At 39.6% G+C, this 26990-nt stretch overlaps 1 protein-coding gene across 3 annotated transcripts in view; it reads right to left on the bottom strand.

Annotated features, from left to right (window-relative positions):
- Positions 1–285: 285 nt before the first annotated feature.
- Positions 286–26990, bottom strand: part of LOC124116997 (beta-1,3-galactosyltransferase 5-like) — a 94585-nt gene continuing 67880 nt past the window's right edge. For 2 of the 3 annotated variants that reach the window (XM_046478661.2, XM_046478662.2), the window contains one exon: positions 286–7306. In XM_046478661.2, coding sequence (XP_046334617.1) covers positions 6011–7150 — 1140 coding nt within the window. In that variant the 5' untranslated portion in view covers positions 7151–7306 and the 3' untranslated portion in view covers positions 286–6010. Of the gene's footprint in view, positions 7307–15632; positions 15927–26990 lie in introns of those variants that run through there. The other variant, XM_046478660.2, reaches the window with a different exon arrangement.

Raw genomic sequence — 26990 nt, 5'->3', positions numbered from 1 at the left:
GTGGGAGGAAAGCCCGAAGTGATGCAGGTCTCAGATTAGTCCGTCTCACAGTCCCTGAAAGATATTATTTTCCCTTCTGCCCAGCCCTTACTGTGATGCTATAGGCCAAAATGAAGTAAGTCTAGATTTCTACAGGTTCTGAATCTCCTATCTCACATCTACCGATGGCGTTGGCGTGCCCTAGCAGCGTGAAGCATTCCTCATGCTATCAATCATTGGTTTGCCTTTTCGAAACTCTATGCTGAAACACTATTAACTGTGACAAAAAACAACACAACACCGGAATAAAAAGCTCTCCCACAGACTTTTATTAACAAACGTGTTGATTGCCCTCATGACGAGACAGACAATAATGACAGACAGATCAACTGGTTGAGTGAAGACAGCACTGAAACCCGGAAGCACAACTTTGTAGTACCGATAGGCGCCGGATGTAGCATAACTGGGAGTAAACACGCTAGTAACACTACAGGGATAATCTCACGAATCCTCTCGACGAATTTCAACCGGTACTTTCACATAAACATGTCAAGGACTATAACACACAATGAGAGACAGACACGTGCCGTTACATCAAGCTTATCTGGGTGTAACGAGGACAGGAAGAGGATGTGTTTTCCTCTCTTCTCCGGATATGTCAGTGGATATGTCAGTATAGGCATATGAAGTTCTGAATACAATAAGGAAATAAAGACTCATCACTATCTATCAAACTACCCTCTCTATATATAAATACATTTGGTGTGCGGTGACGTCACAAATCAAAAATTCATCCTGAGATCGTGATATCACTGCGTAAATATCACTCCATAAATATATGGAGAGAGAGAGAGAGAGAGAGAGAGAGAGAGAGAGAGATGAATGCAGAGTCGCCATCACTATCAAAGTTCAGACTCTGAGAAATGTCTTTAAAATGGAAAAGCCATACAATCTTAATATATTATTTTAATCAGAACTTCAGATTCCTCTGACGTAAGTAGCAGATATATTTTTTGGAATGCATTATCACAGTAAAAACGACATATATTGTTTTACATTTCAACAAAACATAATACAGTGAAACCTTTTTGATACGGACAATACCGATACCGGTGAATTCAACCAGATCTACAAATAAACTTCAGGGGTAAATGTGTGCATAGGGGCGTTCCAAACACGATAACCAGAGATTCGTGGTTTCCAGATTAACGGTGTCCGGATTAACGAGGTTACACTGTTTATAATATCAATGAGGTACACAAGGAATCGCAATCTGCGTTTGTTTCAAAACCTAAAACCTCTGTCGGAGAAAACAGCTGCAGAAACGTGTGACCTTATATCATTTTGAAAATACATATAACCCTATAACTCTCGCCGATGTAAGTCTATTATGACAACAGGTATCGGTTAAAAAAGGTCTCTACAAACGATTTACTCCTTTCAATTGAAACTAAAAGAATATGAGGGACTGCACCGCTAAACCCCAGAAGTTGTTGTTTTAGTAAGGCTTTCTTTTTGCAATTTATAGTTTACATATTTTAACAAAACCATACTGTCGGGGATATATAATAAATACAAATCAAATTTGAAACGCGTTGTTAAGCGACCATTTAAAGTTATGTCGATTGAGTGAAAAAAAATGAAAAAAGGGTGAAATCTAAAAAAATGCTCGTTAAAAAGGTTTACCCCAAAGTTTTTATTCACGTTACGGAGGCAAGTTAACAGATTCGGAAAAATATTCCACATTTCAACGCGATGAATCACCGTTCTCTATATCAAACTGCTGAAATATCTCTTTTTATCTGAGCTTTGGCGCAGTTTCACAATGGCGTTAGCTACATATAAAACTGCATATAGTATAAAGTCCCTGATGAGGCCACCATGGCATGCTCCGAATCAGACATGGTCGTATTATCCAGTCTCTTGCAGAGTGACCCATCTGTAGTTTTTTGTTCGGTTTATTTACGTTAACTTAAATCTCTTTCGAAATTGAACTCGTGAAAAACAACCCGAGCTAGATCCTCATGTCCTAGCGCTGTCGTGGTTTTCCGTGAGGTGTGCGAGAAGGCACGATTCATTCGTCACCACTCGCCCCTTTCCGCAACCTGGAAGAAGATCGCTATCCGGCTTGTCCCGGAATAACACGAGTTGGTCACGAATGGGCACGATTGTGCCGCGGGAGCGTGATGCGCCCATAAAATACAACACAAATGCCTCTTTCGACAGGTTCAAACGTACGATGTAAATAAAACTCAATGTTCCATCGCATACCACCGATAATGCACAGCCTCAGCCTTGAACCCATTATTCACGTAAGGTATGACTCTATATTGTCGCGGTATCGGTAAATCTTGTAATCTACATCAACTGTCGACTGTTTACTTTATATGCAAAATTAGCACAATATTTCATCGCATGATCGAATACAGGACTCGCTGCGTTATGTCACGGATGGCTACTCGTAAGTATACACGTTAACTTTTTTATGTTAGTTTCGGGAACGTTTTCGAAGTGGAATTACCCCTACATCCATTCAAAATTGGTTAGAAAAGAATCCACTTGTTTGAACGTTGTGTTTTGACCTAGGTCGTATGAATACTGATTATGCATAATCAAAAACAGGAAGTGATGTAAACCACATAATCCACACGTATCACACACAAAATAGTGACACCGCGATAATATAGAGTTGCCCGCCCTTGAGTCGCCAAAGACAGGTGCTTTGTTTCCCGAACTCGCAATCTCATTAAAATCAGACCTTAGTTCTCGCTACCGCTAAACAAAGCTTAGCGGTAGCGAGAACTAAGGTCTGATTTTAATGAGATTGCCCGAACTCGGAAAGAAAATCAGCATCGATCAATCCTAATCGATGTGACATAAAAGTTGAATAAAGAACAAGAAACATTTTGCGTTTGACATAGTTAATGTGTCGGTAAACATTCGCCATTACCATCCATTATAAATTAACTACCGCGATAATATAGCGTACCTTGCTAAATAACCAGCCAAATGCGTGCATTAAGGAATATCACCTGACAAATAAAAATTACAGCTTACAGATTTTTTTCAAGTATGGCTGTCTTTTAAAGCAGTAAAATTCGAGACATTTTGTGATTGAAAAGCTGACAAAATTATACACCTGTCTGCGCAAAGGCGTCGTAAATTTTGCAGCCGTTTCCTGTTACAAGCTCAGGACATCGTTCCAATGACAGCTAATGTAAGGCATCGCTACAGGTGTCTGCACCGAGCTAATTCTGTGAAGCTAGACGTCAGGAATTTGATTGGCTGGATATAGTACTACTGCTATTACAACCATGTTCAAAATAAATCAATAAATACGTATTCACTGCCTCTAATGACGAGGGACGTTTTTTTCCTAAAACAAACACCATTTAATGTGACTTGCAAACAGATATTTTTCGACCATTTAATTTCTTATCAGCAAAGAGAGAACATATAAAAAGAACGAAATTCGTGAGTTGTAACGAACGTTGAACGTACAACCACGATATCAGTATCACACTTGTACCTCATTAATATGGACAGTTCGGTTTCATTGACAAATCTGGATAAACGGGGTTCCTGAACAACGAAACAAACATATAACCAACTGGAGAAAATATTTTGGAATGCAGTAACTTGACACCCGTTCATTATAATAATGATAAAAATAAACCTATACAAGAGACAAAAGTGGATTGTTTTATACGGGCATAGCATTAATACGTGAAAAGGCTTTTTGCGTGACACCTCCAAACATTGTCTTTAAAAAAAGGACTATAATATATACCGTTATTCGCTTACAGTCCTTTTTATAATAATCATATGATATCATGATCATAATATTTTTTTTCAAGATTCAAACAGTTGATAATAACAATTGTGGGAAGCTCAATTATTTATTAATATGTTTAATTAAGATAAGTTAGTAGTAAGCTTAAGGTTGTATGAACTTGTTGCCATTAAATAATTTAAGTACATTTGATACTTACATTATACAAAATGAATATATTATTGGTTAAGATATTGGTTATATTTTATAATTTAGTCTTTTACACCTTAAACATTCATTCCATTGTGCTGTAACATAAGGTAAAGCTTTCTGTCAGTTTAACCTCCACTAATGGTCACGCTGCATGCATTTGACTTTTAGTATTCTTTGCCCCGTGTCTGTGCCGATTCTAGGCCGATTGTAACCCAGTGATCAAAACTCAATGAAGATGTTTGTCGTTAGCAAAATGGATATTTCTTGAAACACGCACTTTGCAATTGTTGTCATTATTTTAAGTAATATTCATTATCGGCGGAATGGCTTTTTTTTTACCGTATAAGTATTAGCACACATGCAGCTTTCTTCATTAATTAATCATCGCGACATTTCATGATTCTGTTGTTAGTAGTGAGAACACTCTCACAGGTAAGATGGAGACAGGAGTATTATCTTCAGGATCAGTCGATGGAATGTCAAACGGAATGTAATTCACATTAAAAAAATAACAGATATGAGATATCATTTGCATTACATAATAACATGACTTCAGTGGTGGGAACATGTACGTCCTATAACGTGTATAAATGCACAGGGACCGACCATTTAATATCAAGGGGTAGGAGGGGGACGAGGAGGGACAGAGAGTTTTTTGAGACAGAATATATTCTGAGACACTTCTTGAATCCATATTTTTTTAAGACGACGGACAAAAAAAACCAGCAAAAAACTTATGCCGGACGTCCATCTTGTCCAACGAACTTGTTTTTTTTAGTAAAATCTTTGTCGATATGCTGTTTTTCAAAATAACTTATGTTTGAAAAATAAAAAATAAAAAGGAACGCATGTATATCAAATGGTTGGCCTTTAAGTACTGGGAAGATAAAAATTACATTTATTTAAATAAATAAATTTATTCATACTGCAAAAAGACATTTTTGGCCCTGTCAGGTTTCTGTATTATGGTCTGTTACCACTTAAACTTGCTTTTATCAGGGTCACATGTGCGTCAGGACCAGACATATATTGGTCAAAACTTGTTAATTCAATCGGTCAATACAATTCACTTTCAATATCTCTTTCAAAACCAATGAATGAAATTTCTACAGGCTTCCATAACATGACTCGACCTACTACCAGTGATACTGTTATAAAAATCGCGAGTTGGTCCCTACATGTATCCGTAACATCACGCTTCTCTTTATCAGCTCTCTTTTCCACTATCATCGCATGAATCAAACACCATGTTGGTCAATACATTTAACAAAACAAAAATATTTAGCCTCGCCGTTTGGCAGCTCATAGTGAGAACATAAACACCCAGAGCCCCAAGAGCCAAACTGAATTTCTTTAGCTTTGCAACTTGTAATATAAAAATAGAACTAAAACTCATAATGGTCCCTACAGGCTACCGTAAATTGACCCTTGAAACGCTAACAAGATTCGTCGTTTGCAAGATCATTATCAGAACATAACAGCCTGTACGTGATCTCACGTTAATTCATTTAGCCTTGGAATTTGGAAGATGATGACCTGTACAAAAAAGCCCTTTATGGCCCTTACATGCTTCCGATGCAGGACACAACGCGCAACCATTAAGCACACGAGTAGGTCATTTTCAGAACCGTAAGCTTTTGGAACATACACTTCTCCGTAACATGCAGCACCTATCATTTGCCTTAGTAAGCAGGGACTATGGTTTACCTAGGTATGCAGCATACCTTTTATGTACAAATGTGTCTAAGAAACAAACACGCCGTATACACAGGACAGACCATTTCATAAATGGGGTGAGAAAGGGTGGTGGAATTGTTTTTAGAAAAGCTAGCCTATTTTATCGGTCACTGCTCAGTATTTGGACATTTTTTTTCAGAACTAACCAGCGATTTCTTTTGTTATTAAAACATTAGGTAACATAAAAATATTTTCGTAATTTTTTTCAGGAACATCTTTTTTTTTAAATTACAGGTCCCCATCCCTGGTTATCAAATGGTCGGTCCCGAATGGTTAAGGTCTATTGGCTATGTGGTGGGAAACCCTCCTTCACACAGATCGCGCGGAGGACGGCCTGAACGGCTTTGCAACAGAGTCAACTAATGATAATTTCTCTATGTGTTTCATCGTCATATTCTGCCAGATCTGGTACATCGTTCTCAGTTTGTGAACGTGGAAAAACACAAGACTGTTTTCTTTATCGTTGTTAAACTTGTCCACAACAACTCCAGGATTCAGAATATACGCTTGGTTGTACCGCCGATGCGTGAGGTTCAGCCTCTGAATCAACATACCCGTAATGTAATAATCATCTACCCAGAAAAACGGGGTTGTCATTGACGCCCTGTACATTCCGCCCACAACGTCTGCGCTCATCAAGTACGCAGAACCGGAACAATATGGCGGAAAGTAATCATCCGGGAAATCCTCTTTCGGAATGTACCACTTGGACCTCTTGTCCCTCATGACTTTCATGCGAATCCACTGATTACACACAATCAACCTTTTAGTCCCGTAGGTCTTTTGTACAGTGGAATTTAGAAAGTCTAGAAATGTGTGGAAATTGACAAGAATGTCGTCATCAGTTTTGAGAACAAACTTAGCATTGGAACAGTAGGATGAGACCCACTTTATGCCTGCGATGGCTTTGTGGGTAAGGTTCCGGTAGCTGTCAACAAATTTCTCTTGCACGATGTCTCCGTACCTGTTGGCCTCCATGTCCACCATGTTCATCACGTGGGCCTCAGGAACGGTCCCCATTATGAATACAACTCTGACATTATGACGCTTGAGAAACACGTGGTGTCCCCACGTTTCCCGTATCGTCTGCCTCTTTTTGAAATTGGCGGGAGCTGAGTGAACGTACGTCACAAGGAACACCTCCTGTCCTGCGCACTGCGTCACTGGATTGATGCGATATTCGAACGAATGAGGATTCGCAGATTTATGCTGATGGTCGTTTGGGTTGTCGCTTTCTATTGCCGTGGTGGCCCGGGCAGTGTGCTTGGGAAGTGACGTCATGATGTCTTCCCGACGAATAGGTTCGACGTCATAGACCTCCACAGGAAGTATAATCTCTTCGGAAGTGACGTCACTGTTTGTCCCGAGTTGGAAGATCATGATGGCGGAGATGAGGACGAGGACTAGAAGGGTAGCATACCTAAACACAGTGGATAACCGAGGAAACATTCTCTCGGGAGCGTCATCGGGGACGGCAGGTTCTTCACCGGGGTCACGCGCAGCCTCGCTCTCACCCTATGTCATCCAACATGGCGTTCACACAACCTTTCGTCGAAGGGAGGTAACTCTCAACACAGTTGGCCTCTCATTTCTTCACCGACTAATCTGAAAGTAAACAAAGGGTTATCATGTTATCTAATTCTGTCACTGAAATTAATGCCAACAAGAACGGGATACTAGACGCGGATGCATGTGACCGATCTCACTTCCTAGTTCACAGTCACATATCTCTCCATTACCATACTGATTCATAGTGTCATACATGTCTGCGTTTGCATCTGACAATCAACCAATGCATATGCTTCCTTGTATTGAAGGGCGGTCGGGTTGCCTAGTGGTTAAAACGTTCTATCATCACGCCGAAGACCCGGGTTCGCTTCCCCAGATAGTTACAAGGTGTGAAGCCCATTTCTGGTGTCCCCCGCCGTGATATTGCTGGAATATTGCTAAAAGCGGCGTAAAACCATACTCACTCACTCCCTCCTTGTACTGATACTTAAAAGTCAAGTTGAACTCACTGAAAGATTCAAAGTGGATTCAGTTACCACTTCCTCATATCATTGCTATCTGCGTCAATTATTTGTTCACAATTCTGTCTGAGTGATCTTTCGTCTTATTATTTTAAACTCATTTTTAAGTTTAAACCAGGAAATATTCACCACAGGATGAGGCGAGGATTTAATTGACCAAAAGTGGAAAAAGATAATTTGTTCAGGTTTAAAAATTAACAAAATGTTTGTAAGGCTGGGACAGGTACTCGGGTACTCGGGTCGGATGGGACCTGAGTAGGACCCGGGTACCCACAGGACTACCCGGACCCGTGGTTAGTCTAGTGATATATTCTTTATTGACAAAAACTCTATGGTTACACTATATGTCACTAATGTTCCCATTTCTTTCTGACAATGCACCCACTCCTTCTGACTTTCATATGTTTGAATAAAGATGAAGCTTCATGCAGTAAACTTCAGTGTATGCATGACCAGATCGTTTTCCACGTGTGTCTAAATACATTTTGCCAGGGCTGAGGTCAAACTTTTCCAAATCGGACAGTTTGTACCTATCTCTAAATATCTACAGCGGGTACCCGGGTAGGGTCGGGTAATAAGGTGGTGGGTACCCGGGTAGTAAATTTGAACCCGTCCCAGCCCTAAATGTTTCATGGGCATGCTTGATGCTGTGGTTAAGAGTTAAATTGCGCGTCTCCTTTTTTCACAGAAAATATGCGTGTTTTGATTTCGCCAATACATCTCTAGTGTAGGAGGAAACACCGTAGTTATCAAGGTCTCAGACGTTTACACGTGGTGCTGATGATGACGAACCAGCATTCGAACCAACACTTACGGGTTTCTGGCGTGCTCAAGGGAAGCAACTCTGCACAGCGAATTGCGGCGCCTGGGCCACCCGAGTCCCAAGTTGGATTGAAGTCGCAACAATTAAAGTACAGTAAAATACGGTTATAACGAACACGCCTTTAACAAACTGACGGATATAACGAACTTACTTTTTGGTCCCGACTATTTGCTGTAGATATGCTGTACATATGCTTATAACGAACTACGGTTATAACGAACTAAAATTAGTAGTCCCCTTGAGTTCGTTATAACCGTACTTTACTGTATTCTGACTTGGAATAAGAATACTTGGTACCTGGGTTACAATAGGCCCACAGCTCCCAGCTATTGCTTTTCAGAACAGGACACTAAGTTGTATCGGGTGTACGGCATAGTACTCGACGACGCGTGGAATTGGTGAGGATTTCTCAGGATTGACTGAAAACGGGCTAGGAAAGGTCCTTGGACGTCTAGAATTTGATTTTTTGCCTGAGTGCTAGTGTTTTAGCGACATTTATCGATTTAATTTCAGTACATACTCATCTCGTCCGGACACCCCATCGAAGAGTCAATAGTTATACTAAAGCAGTACGGGGCGGTGGGGTAGCCTCGTGGTTAAAGCGTTAGCTCGTCATGCCGAAGACACGGGTTCGCTTCCCCAGATAGTTACAAGGTGTGAAGCCCATTTCTGGTGTCCCCCGCCGTGATATTGCTTGAATATTGCTAAAAGCGCAGTAAAACAATAGCCACACACTCACTAAAGTAAAAGCAGAAAATTATACGGGACGATTTCACTCATATTGGTTTCAATATATATGTTTAGTTCTAGGTAGGAAACGTACGCATAGCTTCGAAACAAAAGAAGTTCGACACAACCAGTGTACTTTTTCATTTGTTGTGTCACCACCATCTCTGTACCGTGGTGCAGAAAACCCGACATTTCGTAGGCTGACATTTACTCCCAGAAATAAAGTTCTTTTATTAAAAAAATATATATCCACAAAATACAAAATAAATAAACTCCAAATGGAGCCCAGAACAATCCTTAATTCCTGGAGCAATCTGGACTTTCCAAATAATTCTAGACTTGAGTTGGACTCCTTTTTTTAATTTATTCTATAGAGCCAAGGAGACACCCGGCAGTCTCCATGGGCGAAAGGCTGTGTGAAGAGGTGGCTGTTTATAGACACGCTAACCTGTACTCAAACAACTATCAAAATAACGTTATTTCAAAGTAAATAATCGTCGTGATAAACATTCCACGCCGAATTCTTCAGGTAGACGCAAATGTCAGCATCTACACGGCAATGTTTATTTATGACGAAAAAGTCAACGAATTGAATAACTAATTGCGAGTCACATGCCTTCCATTTTAACGAGAGATTGCTTAAGATAATGAAATTGTACGTATATCGCAATAAGTTGTCTCTGTTATCCCATATGTCATTTCTGTTTATCCATATGTTATTTGTTATCCTACATGTTATCTCTTATCCCATATGTTATCAGTTCCGTGAAGATCCGGAGTAGTATAGGTCTTCAGCAACCCATGCTTGCCGTAAAAGGCGACTTTGCTTGTCGTAAGAGGCGACTAACGGGATCGCGTGGTCAGGCTCGCTGACTTGGTTGATGCATGTCATCGATCCCACTTTGCGTGGATCGATGCTCATGATATTAATCACTGGATTGTCCTGTCCATACTCGATTATTTACAGACCGCCGTTGTTATCCCACATGTAATCCCTGTTATCCGCTATGTTATCTGGTTATAGTGAGTGAGTATGGTTTTTCGCCGCTTTTATTAATATTCCAGCAATATCACGGCGGGGGACACCAGAAATGGGTTTCACACATTGTACCCATGTCGGGAATCGAACCCGGGTCTTCGGCGTGACGAGCGAACGCTTTAACCACTAGGCTACCCGACCGCCCCTTATCTGGTTATAGATGATATGCGAAGATAATATATTTTCTGCATCTTTAAAAGCCAAGGGTCCCACATTTATCCACTTGTAAAAATGTGAACGTGAGGGTAAACATGTCCTACCCTTTCGGTAGTAGTCGCCAAACACACGCACGCACGCACGCACGCACACACACACACACACACTAACACACACTAACACACACACACACTAATCACACACGCACGCACGCACGCACGCACGCACGCACATACACACAATTTGCATATAAAAGTCAGTGTTTATTACGAGCTCCTGTCATGCGACAGCGACACGTAAACAAACCAGACAATCAAGTGATCAGTCCCAATGATTCTTAAATATACACACGTATATGGTAAAGGACTTATGTCATGGAACAGCAATCATAATAAGACATGAAACTTCTAAATGCCTATCAAAGACTTGATAAAACCTATCCGTTCTGTAATATTTCCAAGATGGTAATATCAACCCGATTAAGACCCTTGGTGTCCGGTGTGTAGGAATCACTCCACTATGGAACACTACAGGGGACATGCTCGTAGGCTTATTTTGGTGGTAAATACTGTCACGAATGAATGAAATATTGGCTCGCTATTGATTTCGGCTTTTAAAGGTGACAAAAGATCATTCTCATTTATAAAATTAAATTTCATGTGGGAGTTTCCAATTATTTATGGAACAGTGCGCATGCCACTTTTATCCTAAATGGGTTGAGGCGTGGAATGTTGCAATATATACAACGTTGGCCTTTTGGAAATTGCTAAAATAGTGTTAAAAGTCAAACTCCAATCCCTCACTCGCACAGGCAAGGTATATAGAGAGGGGTTCAAAACCAAAGCATCACCCACCTGTATTTACATAGATAACTCACCCACCTGTATTTACATAGATAACTCACCCACCTGTATTTACATAGATAACTCACCCACCTGTATTTACATAGGTAACTCACCCACCTGTATTTACATAGATAACTCACCCACCTGTATTTACATAGATAACTCACCCACCTGTATTTACATAGATAACTCACCCACCTGTATTTACATAGATAACTCACCCACCTGTATTTACACAGATAACTCACCCACCTGTATTTACATAAATAACTCACCCACCTGTATTTACATAGATAACTCACCCACCTGTATTTACATAGATAACTCACCGCACTGTATTTACACAGATAACTCACCCACCTGTATTTACATAAATAACTCACCCACCTGTATTTACATAGATAACTCACCGCACTGTATTTACACAGATAACTCACCCACCTGTATTTACATTGGTAACTCACCCACCTGTATTTACATAGATAACTCACCCACCTGTATTTACATTGGTAACTCACCCACCTGTATTTACATAGATAACTCACCCACCTGTATTTACATAGATAACTCACCCACCTTCATTCACATAGACAATTCACTACATGTATTGACAAAGCTGATGTTAGCCACATATATTCACTTAAAATGATCTCATCCGTAAATATTAACGCAAAACTAATCCAATCCACCAGTATTTACATATTTAATCTCACACACCTGTTAGATAATCCAACCGGCTGTCAGCTCGTCACCATTCAGTGATGCCCGTACTAATCCATACCCCTACATACACTACACCAGTTTAACAACCGACACATCCCAACCCAAAGACAACCACTACAATATTGATCTCACTGAGGGCTGAAGCATCGCTATGCCCTTTCCAATGTATTTGATCTACTTTTTGTAACTCAAAACCATTTTAATGTTTGCAAGGGAAAGCTTTCCCACGTTATTTGGTTCGGCTAGAGACCTCCTTGCACCTGAATATTGTAACGTGGCAGCAGAGCGGTAATAGGTTTTCAGTCGCATTATCTGAGGTGTGAGGTGAGGTGAGGTGAAATTGGGCTTAACGTCGCGTCCAAGATTATTGCACTTATATAGCGACGTGCATGTACGTGTGTGTGTGTGTGTGTGTGTGGCTTCTTGTACTAGTCCGGACTGATGCTGATTTATAGTGCTAGCTCACTGAGATACCATGCCGCAGTTTAACATGAATACCCCACTCAGACACAGAATACTGACTCCGAGCCGACCAGTCCTTGATTTAGCCCCTTAATGCCGAGCGCAGACAGGGTAACAACAAGTACCATCTTTTAACGTCTTTTGGTATGACGCGGCCGGGGATCGAACCCCGGACCTTCCGCTCTCCGGGCAGACGCTCTACCAATAGACCACGGAGGCGGTCCCCAATAATTAGAATGATCGCACATACGAAAACTGGGCAGAGAAGATCTGACACAGACGAATATGTAAATTGAACAATGCAAAAAATACATGCCGTGATTCTTCACCACGGCAACTCCATGAAATTTTTAGTAAACACTGGTCGATTCAGATGCCAATATATTATATGCGAAACGACAATTACGCTGAGTGCGGAGATGCTATTATTGTACATTTGTGAAATATTCACAAGCTCATTTTGGTCCTTTAAAGGGGAACAAGGATTTTTCTCTTTACATGAAGAAGGAACTCGTGGATAAGGAACCGACATCAGTACCGTTCACGCTTAACGTTTGAGGAGATGCAATATTAAGGTGACATATCGCATAAATGATCCATTATGTACATGACACACCGACCGCCTCCGTGGCCTAGTGGTAGAGCGTCCGCCCGGAGAGCGAAAGGTCGTGGGTTCGATTCCCGGTCGGGTCATGCCCAAAGACGTCAAAAGATGGTACTTGTTCTTACCCTGTCTGGCGCTCGGCATTAAGGGACTAAAACAAGGACTGGTCGGCTCGGAGTTAGTATACTGTGTCTGAGTGGGGTATTCATGTTAAACTGTGGCATGGTAATTCAGTGGGCTAGCACTATACAATCGCCATTTGTCCTGACTAGTACAAGCAGCCACATACACGCACGCGCGCGCGCATGCACGTCGCTATATAAGTGCAATAATCTTGGACGTAAAACCCCATTTTTACCTCACCTCACCTCACCTCACCTCACCTCACCTCACCTCACCTCACCTCTCCTCACCTCACACAACCAATACGGATTATATTGGAGTGAGTGAGTGAGTGAGTTATGGTTTAACGCCGCTTTTAACAGTATTCCAGTTATATCACGGCGTGTCAGCTTAATGTGGGAGGAAAGCCCGAAGTGATGCAGGTCTCAGACGTTTACCACTTCGGTGAAACCCACGATGCACGGGTATGGTGCTGACAAACCTAGAAACATAATCGGGGCGAACCGGGATTCGAACCCACACTCATAGGTTTCTGGCATGCCCAAGGGACGCAACTCTGCAGATTAAATTGGAAGGAGTTGGTGAGCGTAACGCCGATTTAAACAGCAGCTTAAAGGTAGTCATCAACCTCTCATTCCAATTGCTGCTTATTCCAAAAAACGAGTCTGTGAGGAAAGGTGATGCAGGTAGTATATGTAATTAATAAAAATAACGAGCATTGATCTGGTGCCAGACAGCTGATCATAGCTGGGCGAATTCAGGATTCGAACCCCAGACCAGCATATCTGGTACCTTGGGGACACAACTCGGTATAGCTAATCACGTCATCTCAGAACGCAGGTTGATCCTGACACGCATGGAAAGGGAGTTTTTGCAATTAAATTACTTTTTATGTTTAGAATACAGTAAACTACGGTTATAACGAACTCAAATGGACCACTAATTTTAGTTCGTTATAACCGTAGTTCGTTATAAGCATATATACAACATCTATACAGCAAATGGCCGGGACCAAAAATTAAGTTCGTAATATCCGTCAGTTCGTTATAAGCATGTTCGTTATAAACGTATTTTACTGTAGTATAAATGCGGGTTGGCATCATATCATCTATCAAAACAGGCTTAGAGTGATGCACCGTTATGCAACATGTTAAGTTTATTTTTTTCAATTTAAACAATGTTTTGCAGGGTGAATTTCATTATTTGGTCGTCATTGTTGGCCGGTGAAACTTATCGAGCGACAAGTTTTCCTCCTACACGTATTTTAACATCCTCTTTAGATAATAAATCACGAGGAAGTCTGCTGAATACATTCAACAGTATTATGTTTTGATATTTGCTTTCTGTATTTATCCTATTTTAGTTGGATGTCCAGATATTTATAGTATCAATTTCTAGCCTTATTACCAATATGATGGTTTCATTACCAATTTGTAATACAAATTATTATCCACGCAAAATCTCATCATGTGACTATGACATTTATTGTAATAAAATTATGAATGAGCTTTTTACGCCTCTTTTTGCAATATTCAAACAATGTCGAGCAGGGGGTACCCGGAAGGGAACTTCACGTGGCACCGACGTCGGAATCGAACCCTTTAAACAACCCAGCCACTTTAAACACTTCAGAATATATATGTTGATATAATAATTACCATTCACTCCATAATAAATATGAAATATATATATATATATACTAACATAAATATTACCACTCACTCCAGAATAAATATGAAATATATATATATATATACTAACATAAATATTACCACTCACTCCAGAATAAATATGAAATATATATATATATATATATATATATATATATATATATATATATATATATATACTAACATAAATATTACCACTCACTCCAGAATAAATATGAAATATATATATACTAACATAATAATAACCACTTACTCCAGAATAAAAATGAAATATATATACTAACGTAATACTAAGCATTTATTCCAGAACAAATATGAAATATATATACTAACATAATAATAACCACGTACTCCAGAATAAATATGAAATATATATATACTAACATAATAATAACCACTTACTCCAGAATAAATATGAAATATATATACTAACATAATACTAAGCATTTATTCCAGAATAAATATGAAATATATATACTAACATAATAATAACCACGTACTCCCGAATAAATATGAAATATATATACTTACATAATAATAAGAACTTACTCCAGAATAAATATGAAATATATATACTAACATAATACTAAGCATTTATTCCAGAACAAATATGAAATATATATACTAACATAATAATAACCACGTACTCCCGAATAAATATGAAATATATATACTTACATAATAAGAAGAACTTACTCCAGAATAAATATGAAATATATATACTCACATACTTATCACACATACTCGAAACCACAACCTGTACGCACAAAGCACTTCCAGTTTGAATACACAAACACACGGACCCTACATCCGACAGTGAAACGCCCATGTGTATTTTGCATAAAGAAAAACTGATACACGAACTGGTTTGGATCTACCCAGGGGGACAGCAACCAGTTCCAGATTAGTCGTCTTATATACAGGTTCAGGGCACATGAGGACGTATGAGAAATCAACCCCGAGGATAATCGACACAGAAAATGTCTCCCAGCCTGCTCTTCTGTCTCCACTATCCTACTAATTGACGGGTCACGAGTGACATTCGGTTTTGATCGTAGTTTAGTCACATTTGCTACTTCCGAGAGCAAACGGAAACCGAGAACCGGTTTCGATGTGTTGTAAAGTACGAACGGAAATTCATGAATGAAAACGTAATCCGGATTGGCAAACGTAAACTGGTTTTAATGAACCAAGAGTAATGTTATTTCACACTTGGGTTATTTTTGTCACCCTACTGGCAAATTATAAAGATCAATAATTTATGTGACTATGATAAAGTGGCGTCCGTTGTGACACGGGGAAAAGTAGGTAGGGCCAAAAGGGCATTATTGTTTTTCATTTCAACAAAAATCTCATCTGGTGCGTTATCGGATCCAGAATGAAATTTTAATGAAGATCACGTGATACCTTGCATTATTCATTATGCAAAATAGAATCCTAAACATTGCTCATGAATATTTGAAATAGGTTATTAAGATTATTGCAAAATATATATTCCATACATGGCCAGATTATACGCCAGGGAGCTACAGCAAAACCTATTTAATCTGGACCCCGTTAATACGGACACCGTATCTATGAACAGTTAACCCGGACTCTTTTTCCCCCCAGAACGTCCATCCCGGGGTTTCAATGTTTTCGTGTGTCCTTAAAATCGAGTCTCCTTGCAGATTACGGAAAGGGGCGAGTGGTGACGAATGACGTCGCTGAAACAATATTTCAGTCCATCCGTCACCACTCGCCCCTTTCCGTAACCTGCAAGAAGACGCGTCCCCCTATCGATGAATGTTATGTGCGAAAATACGACAAACCAATCAGAATGAACGTATGATTTCGAGTTCCTTGTCAAATAAACCCCCAGAAATAATTTTTGATTTTACATATGTCTTGCACCTAAAAATATACCAAAGACACAGTTATATATGTTCAATCATACTGTATAATTCCGCACGTCCCGGTGTGCTTTAAATTGCATCTGAAATATATATAATATATGTGTAAATATGTGTGAAACATTATGCATTGAGTTGACAATTGTTTTAGGTATGCCCGTTTGCGCTAAGACGGAACCCAGTCGCAAAAATGGCCATTAGAGGGGCACGAGTCGCTATTCGGCTTGGTCACGAATGTATTTCAGTCTTGTGATGGCGGTCGTGACCATTCGTGTCATTCCGAGCCAAGCAGGTTACGGAAATGGACGAGAGGTGACGAATGCCATCGGGGCGAATCTGACCTTGCGTGTGAGCTACAGCCACTGTCAGAAACGGATGTCCTTCTCAGATATATGGCTAAAGGCTCAGTTCCTCTATTCTCTATTCTCTATTCTCTATTCTCTATTCAGACAACGCGACCTGTTCTACCTGTACATCAGACAACTCGACATGTTCTTCCTGTACATCAGATAACTCGACATGTTCTACCTGTACATCAGACAACTCGACATGTTCTTCCTGTACATCAGACAACTCGACATGTTCTTCCTGTACATCAGACAACTCGACATGTTCTTCCTGTACATCAGACAACTCGACATGTTCTTCCTGTACATCAGACAACTCGACATGTTCCACCTGTACATCAGATAACTCGACATGTTCTACCTGTACAGCAGATAACTCGACATGTTCTACCTGTACAGCAGATAACTCGACATGTTCTTCCTGTACATCAGACAACTTGACCTGTTCTACCTGTACATCAGATAACTCGACATGTTCTACCTGTACATCAGATAACTCGACATGTTCTACCTGTACATCAGATAACTCGACATGTTCTACCTGTACATCAGATAACTCGACATGTTCTACCTGTAAATCAGATAACTCGACATGTTCTACCTGTACATCAGATAACTCGACATGTTCTACCTGTACATCAGATAACTCGACATCTCTCTCCCTCTCTCTCTGTCTGTCTGTCTGTCTGTCTCTCTCTCTCTCTCTCTCTCTCTCTCTCTCTCTCTCTCTCTCTCTCTCTCTCTCTCTCTCTCTCTGGTGATTGTTCTGGGAATACCCAGGTATCACAGAATGCTTGTAAATTAAACTACGGTTATAACGAACTCAAATGGACCACTAATTTTAGTTCGTTATAACCGTAGTTCGTTATAAGCATACATACAACATCTATACAGCAAATGGTCGAGACCAAAAATTAAGTTCGTAATATCCGTCAGTTCGTTATAAGCGTGTTCGTTATAAACGTATTTTACTGTGATGGATATTGTACACGTAAAACCCAAGGTAGAACAGATTGGAACACATCGACAACATCCCCAACAGCTTTTCAATTATATTCAACGAAATGTGTATCATCGTTTAATGGGTCATTCAATAAAAGTATGTTTGGAGGAGATATCAAAGGAGCCGCCCAATATACACAGTGTCGTCCGGTGAACTACCACCCCACCCTGTCCATTAGAGTTATGTAATCGGTACACAAATATATTTGATGCGGTGTCAGTGCGGAAGGTGTTTGAATTACGTCCGCCACTGGCCACAGAAATCCTCAAAGTATAGAAACAATAAACAAGGTCAATCCGTACTAATTACCTAGTGACGCACGTAACAACGACTGTCAATCTGTCTGCTACAGCTACCATACCATCATCCCTAGGCCTGTCACAACTGGCATATTAATGGCTTATTCAAAATATTAATTGTAGAAACGTCGTTAAGAGACTAACGTATGTCGTATACAGTCCTCATATTTGATAAAAAAAGAAGAAGTAAATACGTCAACTGGGAATCAACTGGATGTTACCTTCCTTATATCAGCTAACAGCCCTGTTTGTGATAATATGTACTAGACATAAGATTTAAAGACTAATAAAATCAATTGCAAGACCGCATATACCAGAAAACCGAATTAAATATGTCTTGGTATCATCTCTTGGGTATTAGATGATGGTAATGACCTGAAATGTTTTAACGTTAGATTAGGAAGGAGAAACATTAAAGTGTTTTATAATACTTGGGAACATGAGCAATAAGATGTAGCAACATAAACATGCATGGAATGGAATAGGGAAAATGGTGAAAACAAATTGAAATAGATTTTAATAAAACATTATTGTACTAAATAACTTGCAAATGCGGTGCCCAAAATTGTTTGACCGTGTTATGTGTGTTGTAGACTGACGACTAGCAGGTAATTGTCATGTTGTACGCATGGTTCCATACACAAATTCAGATATACGACCGGTATGAAACTGAGAACTGAGTTGCCAAGTATAACCTGCATTCACACACGGAAGCAATATACATGTGTGTATGCCCTCTCCTCTGAAAAATGTATTACTAAAGTATTTGCATTGTAATAAATATAGTAATAATACAACTTTGTAAATTTGGTAGGTCTCCGACAGATATGATTTTCAGTTATTTTACACCTTTGATTGATACGGATTACGTACATGTAGTCTAGTCACTGTCTCTAATGTATCGATCATACCTACATATTATTGATGCAACATACACACATGACATTACTGAATAATCACCAACCAAAAACGTGCAACATAATTAGGTCTTTCGGAGTAAATCGCTTGAAAACCAGAAAGTGGAGCTGTGTGTAAGCGTCGCTGATCTAGGTAACATGTAAAAGAGCAATCGTTAAACGAAATAAGATTTGAAACGTATCAAATACTTCTAGCTATCGCGATCCAAATTTCCATCTGTCGGCATAGCGTTTAAATTCATAGGATAGTACTATATCTATATAAATACCACTTAATAATGTCACTGTTCATCGTGTATAAAGCAGACACGTTGGTTAAAGTAGACCTCTTCTCCCCACACTCTCAACAGTCTCACAAGTGTTGGGTCCGACTTGGCCCGGGCTGTCAAAATCAACTAAAACCTCACAGATGTAGCATGAAATGGATTCACATCTATCGATCAGTGTTATTTCTACCTATATACCACTTTATAATGCCATGGTGTACCGCATTTAAAGAAAACTGAGCCGTTAAAGTCAAACACTTTTACTGTATTTCCTTAAGAAAATCTCTGTCAGAAGTGTTGGGTCCGACCTGGCCCAGGCTATCAAAATCAACTTAAACCTCCTAGATGTATATTCAAATGTATTCACATCTATAAACGAGTATAATATCTACCTATATACCACTTTATAGCGTCTCATTACATCGTATTTAAAGAAAACTGAACCGTTAAAGTCAAACACTTTACTGTATTTTCGTAAGAAAATCTCTGTCAGAAGTGTTGGGTCCGACTTGGCCCGAGCTATCAAAATCAACTTAAACCTCACAGATGTAACATGAAATGGGTTCACATCTATCGATTAGTATTATATCTACCTAAATATTTCTTTATAGTGTCTCAGATCGCGGTATTTAAAGAAAACAAGGTGCTCAAAGTGAAGCCCTTTTCCCTCTACATTCTAAACATAGTCTCTATCAGAAGTGTTTGGCTTGTGCTCGGTCCGACTTGGCCCGGGCTGTCAAAATCAACTTTAAACACACATATGTATCATCAAATGTATTTACATCTATAGATGAGTGTTATTTCTACCTATATACCACTTTATAATGCCATAGTGTACCGCATTTAAAGAAAACTGGGCCGTTAAAGTCAAACACTTTTACTGTATTTTCTTAAGGAAATCTCTGTCAGAAGTGTTGGGTCCGACCTGGCCCAGGCTATCAAAATCAACTTTAAACACACATATGTATCATCAAATGTATTTACATCTATAGATGAGTGTTATTTCTACCTATATACCACTTTATAATGCCGTAGTGTACCGCATTCAAAGAAAACTGAACCGTTAAAGTCAAACACTTTTACTGTATTTTCTTAAGAAAATCTCTGTCAGAAGTGTTGGGTCCGACCTGGCCCAGGCTATCAAAATCAACTTAAACCTCCCAGATGTATATTCAAATGTATTCACATCTATAAACGAGTATAATATCTACCTATATACCACTTTATAACGTCTCAGTACATCGTATTTAAAGAAAACTGAACCGTTAAAGTCAAACACTTTACTGTATTTTCGTAAGAAAATCTCTGTCAGAAGTGTTGGGTCCGACTTGGCCCGAGCTATCAAAATCAACTTAAACCTCACAGATGTAACATGAAATGGGTTCACATCTATCGAATAGTATTATATCTACCTAAATATCTCTTTATAGTGTCTCAGATCGCGGTATTTAAAGAAAACAAGGTGCTCAAAGTGAAGCCCTTTTCCCTCTACATTCTAAACATAGTCTCTATCAGAAGTGTTTGGCTTGTGCTCGGTCCGACTTGGCCCGGGCTGTCAAAATCAACTTTAAACACACATATGTATCATCAAATATATTTACATCTATAGATGAGTGTTATTTCTACCTATATACCACTTTATAATGCCATAGTGTACCGCATTTAAAGAAAACTGAGCCGTTAAAGTCAAACACTTTTACTGTATTTTCTTAAGAAAATCTCTGTCAGAAGTGTTGGGTCCGACTTGGCCCAGGCTATCAAAATCAACTTTAAACACACATATGTATCATCAAATGTATTTACATCTATAGATGAGTGTTATTTCTACCTATATACCACTTTATAATGCCGTAGTGTACCGCATTCGAAGAAAACTGAACCGTTAAAGTCAAACACTTTTACTGTATTTTCTTAAGAAAATCTCTGTCAGAAGTTTTGGGTCCGACCTGGCCCAGGCTATCAAAATCAACTTAAACCTCCCAGATGTATATTCAAATGTATTCACATCTATAAACGAGTATAATATCTACCTATATACCACTTTATAGCGTCTCAGTACATCGTATTTAAAGAAAACTGAACCGTTAAAGTCAAACACTTTACTGTATTTTCGTAAGAAAATCTCTGTCAGAAGTGTTGGGTCCGACTTGGCCCGAGCTATCAAAATCAACTTAAACCTCACAGATGTAACATGAAATGGGTTCACATCTATCGATTAGTATTATATCTACCTAAATATCTCTTTATAGTGTCTCAGATCGCGGTATTTAAAGAAAACAAGGTGCTCAAAGTGAAGCCCTTTTCCCTCTACATTCTAAACATAGTCTCTTATCAGAAGTGTTTGGCTTGTGTTGGGTCCGACTTGGCCTGGGCTGTCAAAATCAACTTTAAACACACAGATGTATCATCAAATGTGTTTACATCTGTAGCTTAGTACTTTATCTACCTATAAACCACTTTATAATGTCACAGTACATCGTATATAAAGAAAACAAGGTGCTCAAAGTAAAGCCCTTTCCCCTCTACATTCTCAACATAGTCTCTATCAAAAGTGTTTGGCTTGTAGTGTGTCCGACTTGGCCCGGGCTGTCAAAATCAACTTTAAACACACAGATGTAGAGGGAAAAGGGCTTCACTTTGAGCACCAAGTTTTCTTTACATACCGCGATCCGAGACACTATAAAGTGGTATATAGGTAGATATAATATTATTTTCTCTTGGAACATCTATAAGATGTACAGCTACATGTATTTACCAAAATGAAAGAATCTACGTTTTTACTTCATTAAATAAACATTCACTCGTTGAACAGTTTTGTCCATGTTGAGATCCACTGAAATGGTTAGTTCACTTGTTACATTTATATAGAACAGAACGATATTTGTGATTAAATATGATTGTGGATACATTTACCTTGGCTATATTTTAAAATTCAACAATAGCTTGCGTGTGGTTTGTTTGGAGGTGAGGTGAAATTGGGTTTAACGTCGCGTCCAAGATTATTGCACTTATATAGCGACGTACATGCACGTGTGTGTGTGTGTGTGGCTGCTTGTACTAGACCGGACTGATGCCGATTTATAGTGCTAGCTCACTGAGATACCATGCCGCAGTTTAACATGAATACTCTACTCAGACACAGTATACTGACTCCGAGCCGACCAGTCCTTGCTTTAACCCCTTAATGCCGAGCGCCAGACAGGGTAACAACAAGTACCATCTTTTAACGCTCTCCGGGCGGACGCTCTACCACTAGACCACGGAGGCGGTCCGGTTTGTTTGGAAGCATAAAATCAACTATTGTTTGTACAAACCATTTGTGTGTGTTAATATATATGTTTTTTTAAAGGAAGAGGTGTTTGAATAAATAATTATTTGTGTGTTCACAAACCACTATCATGTAATTATATTTTCCTGAATAACATGTTGTTTGCATGTAAAATAAATGTCCCTGTTCACCTATGTAGAAAGTCAATAAGCGAAATAAACCTGAGTAACAGACTGTGTATTATAGATCCATAGAAATACGATTGCATAGACAAGGATTGAACTGAATTTTAGTTTTGCGAAAAAGGTCCCTGATTTTGACAGCCCGGGCCAAGTCGGACCGAGCACACTTCTGATAGAGACTATGTTGAGAATGTAGAGGGAAAAGGGCTTCACATATATTAATTAAAGGCACTTTTGATACAAATGTCGAGCCGATCCAAACACACTCGACGGCTATTGTCAGCCGATACCCATGATATAATACCATCCTTTCATTTAATGACGGTGTAACTAATGAATTGACTCTCAATGACCTCCAATCTGAAACCCCATACCTCTACTCCGAGATTTTAAAAGCTTCACAACATGACACGCCCATGAGACTGTTCCAATTGTCACCGATATGCTCTTAATGTGTTCGTCAACATATCATATCGCATGCTTTCAAGGTTCACGAATAGTTGTTTCGATTATTAACAGAAAGAAGCCATTGAAACTAACTTAAATCCCTTGTGTCAGTGTTGAACAAAGACGAGTGATTAACTGCTGAAATGTGAGTCCGAATTCGACACTCAATATGATTAAATGGGTATCGACTGCAAAGTTTGATTTAGTTCTGTGTGTAACGCCGCACCCAGCAATAGTCCAGCCAGGTGACGGCAGCCTGTAAATAATCAAATATAGACCAGACAATCCAGTGATTGATATTATGAGAAAGGTGATGTAAGGTGAAATTGGTTCTAACGTCGCGTTCAGGGGTATTCCAGCTATAAGACGGCTGTTTGTAAATAATCGAATCTCGACCAGACAATCCAGAGATTGACATCATGAGCATCGATCTACGCAAATGGGATACGATGACATGCATCAACCAAGTCAGCAAGCCTGACCAATCGATCCCGAGAGTCGCCTCTTACGACAAGCATTGTCGCCTTTTATGGCAAGCATGGGTTGCTGAAGACTTATTGTGACCCAGGTCTTTACGGGTCGTGTGTGTGTGTGTGTGTGTGTGTGTGTGTGTGTGTGTGTGTGTGTGTGTGTGTGTGTGTGTGTGTGTGTGTGTGTGTGTGTGTGTGACTCCTTGTACTAGTCCGGACTTAAGCCTGTTTGATAGAGCAAGCCCACTGAGATACCAGGACCACTTGGTCTAGTGGTAGAGCGTCTGCCATGAGAGCGGAAGGTCGTGGGTTCGATTCCCGTCCCGGCCAAAATACGTTAAAATATGGTACTTGTTGTTACCCTGTCTGGCGCTCGGTATTAATGGGACAAAACAAGGACTGGTCGGCTCGGAGTCAGTATACTGTGTCTGATCTGGGTATCAATGTTTAACAGCGGCTTGGATATCAGTGGCTATCACTATAAAGTTGGCATTAGTCCGGACTAATGCAAACACATACATACACGTCGCAATAATCTTGGACGCGACGTTAAACCCTATTTCACCTCACCTTACCTCACTAAGATACCATGCCGCAGTATAACATGCATATCCTATTCAGACACAGTATAAACAGTCCTGGCATTATCCCATTTAATGCCAAGGCAGGGCAACAACAAGTACCATCCTTTAACGTCTTTTTGCATGACGAGACCAGGGTATCAAACCACTAACCTTTAACGCTTTAAACACTCCACCACAGTGACGTAATCTAGGAGTAAAGTAAATGTCAGTGAAAAAAGAATATTTAGCAATTCATATGCATGCTTCATAAATGGCCCTTGGGGGGAAATAACAGACTAAAGCCCTATATTCCAATGTTTCTTTTGACTCCAAATGAAAGTTCTGCATTTGTAAACATTCGGTGCCAAAGTCATCCAATGAGATGGGAAATAAGAATACCAGATTCTTCAGATTGGATCCCTCGGCAGATTCAAGCTTTTGGCAATCTCCCTGCTTTGTCGTAATCGGATTCGACTCGTACTTTACGACATTCGATTTTAGACCCAGAACGAAGGACGGTTGTCGTTATAAAGTCCGACACGTCGAATAACACGGACTTGTGATGAAGTAATTTGATTTCTGATTTTTATGACCCCAAGTAACGACTAAAGTGGTTCCATCAACCGCAGTGGGGACGAAATGACGACAACTTTCGAAACACTCGCCGCTGATATTAAGTTTATTTCCACAATCGGGTTCCATAACTCACTAATGTCGACTGGGCGGCTGAGATTAAACTGTGGTGACCCGGTTCGTCTTTGGTAGAAAACACCCCCTAGTGGTCATAATGGCTTGTAGCTGATTGTATAGAATTACAGTCACTCTTCTGGCCTTGACATAGTCGATATCGGCATAATGGAAGACCAAGCACTTCAACGTGTTAAAAAGAATCAATGAATTATGCCATGCCCTGATAATTTAAAAAAATAAATTCTTTTAGCTCTGAGCCCACTAGAACTATTTGATCTGGGTCTTGGAATGTGTAAATACAGTACGATAACACCATAGAACGGTCTCGGTTATCTGCGGAAACAGATTCCATCGGGCGTGAAATAGTGTTGAAAATTATGTGAATGGATTAATGAAAATCATTGATGACACAAGGTGCTCACGAAAAGTGTAGGCATGTCCTGTTCTATCGGTAGAACTAGCCACTCAAACAATTAGAATAAGAAATACGATACTAGTTGTCTCCCCTGTTAACATGATCTGACTTTTGAAAATGTCTGTGGCTTCAGCCATCAAAATTCAGACTACAGTAAACTACGGTTATAACGAACTCAAATGAACCCCATATTTTAGTTCGTTATAACCGTAGTTCTTTATAAGCATATATACAGCATATATACAACAAATGGCCGGGACTAAAAAATAAGTTCGTTATATCAGCCAGTTCGTTATATGCGTGTTCGTTATAACCGTGGTTTACTGTAGCTTTTTTTTCTTACAGGGAAGGTGGAGTAGCCTAATGGTTGAAGTGTCAACCTCCATCCCTCACTCACTCACTCATTGTACATACCAACATCGGCACAGGCAGCTTCGCAAAAGGTTATATTCAGATGGTTCTAGATTGAGCCATAGAAGCTGAGACAATATTGAAGAGTTCTTTCAATCCAAATTACACGATTCTTTTACACACTCTTTGTGCCACTCAAAAAAATGTCCATCGATTTCCTCAATTTTTTTCACACTTTCTCCAGTGAATAAGTACAAAAATCAAACACGTCACAAATTTCGCAAGAAAACAAAACAATGAGTGAGTGAGTGAAGTACAGTAAACTACGGTTATAACGAACTCAAATGGACCACTAATTTTAGTTCGTAATAACCGTAGTTCGTTATAGGCATATATACAGCATAACTACCACAAATTGTCGGGACAATAAAGTAAATTCGTTATATCCGTCAGTTCGTTATAAGCGTGTTCGTTATAAACGTGGTTTACTGTAGGCCTTCAGGAATAGGTTTCACACAGAGGGCTCAAGGCGGGAATCGGTGAGACGAGTCCATGCCTCAACCACTAGGCTACCCAACCAACACAGAGAAAAATATCACTAGTGAACGCTCTAAAATTAACATAGTGTGGCACTCTACGGTGATAACATCTTGTGACCTCATAACTAGTGACCTTAGTTCTATCGTTGTTCCATCATTTCTCCATCAACAGTGACACACACTATACACATACCACGATTCTAAACAAATGTCTACCTTAAACCATGCACGTGCATCGGCCCTAACCAAGATGAACTTGTAAACATATTTGTAGTATTTGCGTGTCCTTCTGGCTGTGACCTCTATCGGGGAGCTTGCTGCAACCAGTGTCTGTCGCAATGAGCGCAATCCATGGGGTTTCTCCAACCCTTTTGTCAACTTATCACCAAGGAAAGTAATTTGAAAAACAAACTGAAAATTATGTGTTCTCAATGCT

Source organism: Haliotis rufescens, unplaced genomic scaffold, assembly GCF_023055435.1.
Source record: "Haliotis rufescens isolate VD_foot unplaced genomic scaffold, xgHalRufe1.0.p SCAF_23, whole genome shotgun sequence".
Classification (NCBI taxonomy): domain Eukaryota; kingdom Metazoa; phylum Mollusca; class Gastropoda; order Lepetellida; family Haliotidae; genus Haliotis; species Haliotis rufescens.
The sequence above is the reverse complement of the archived record's forward strand: the minus strand, read 5'-3'. Positions and strand labels throughout refer to the sequence as shown.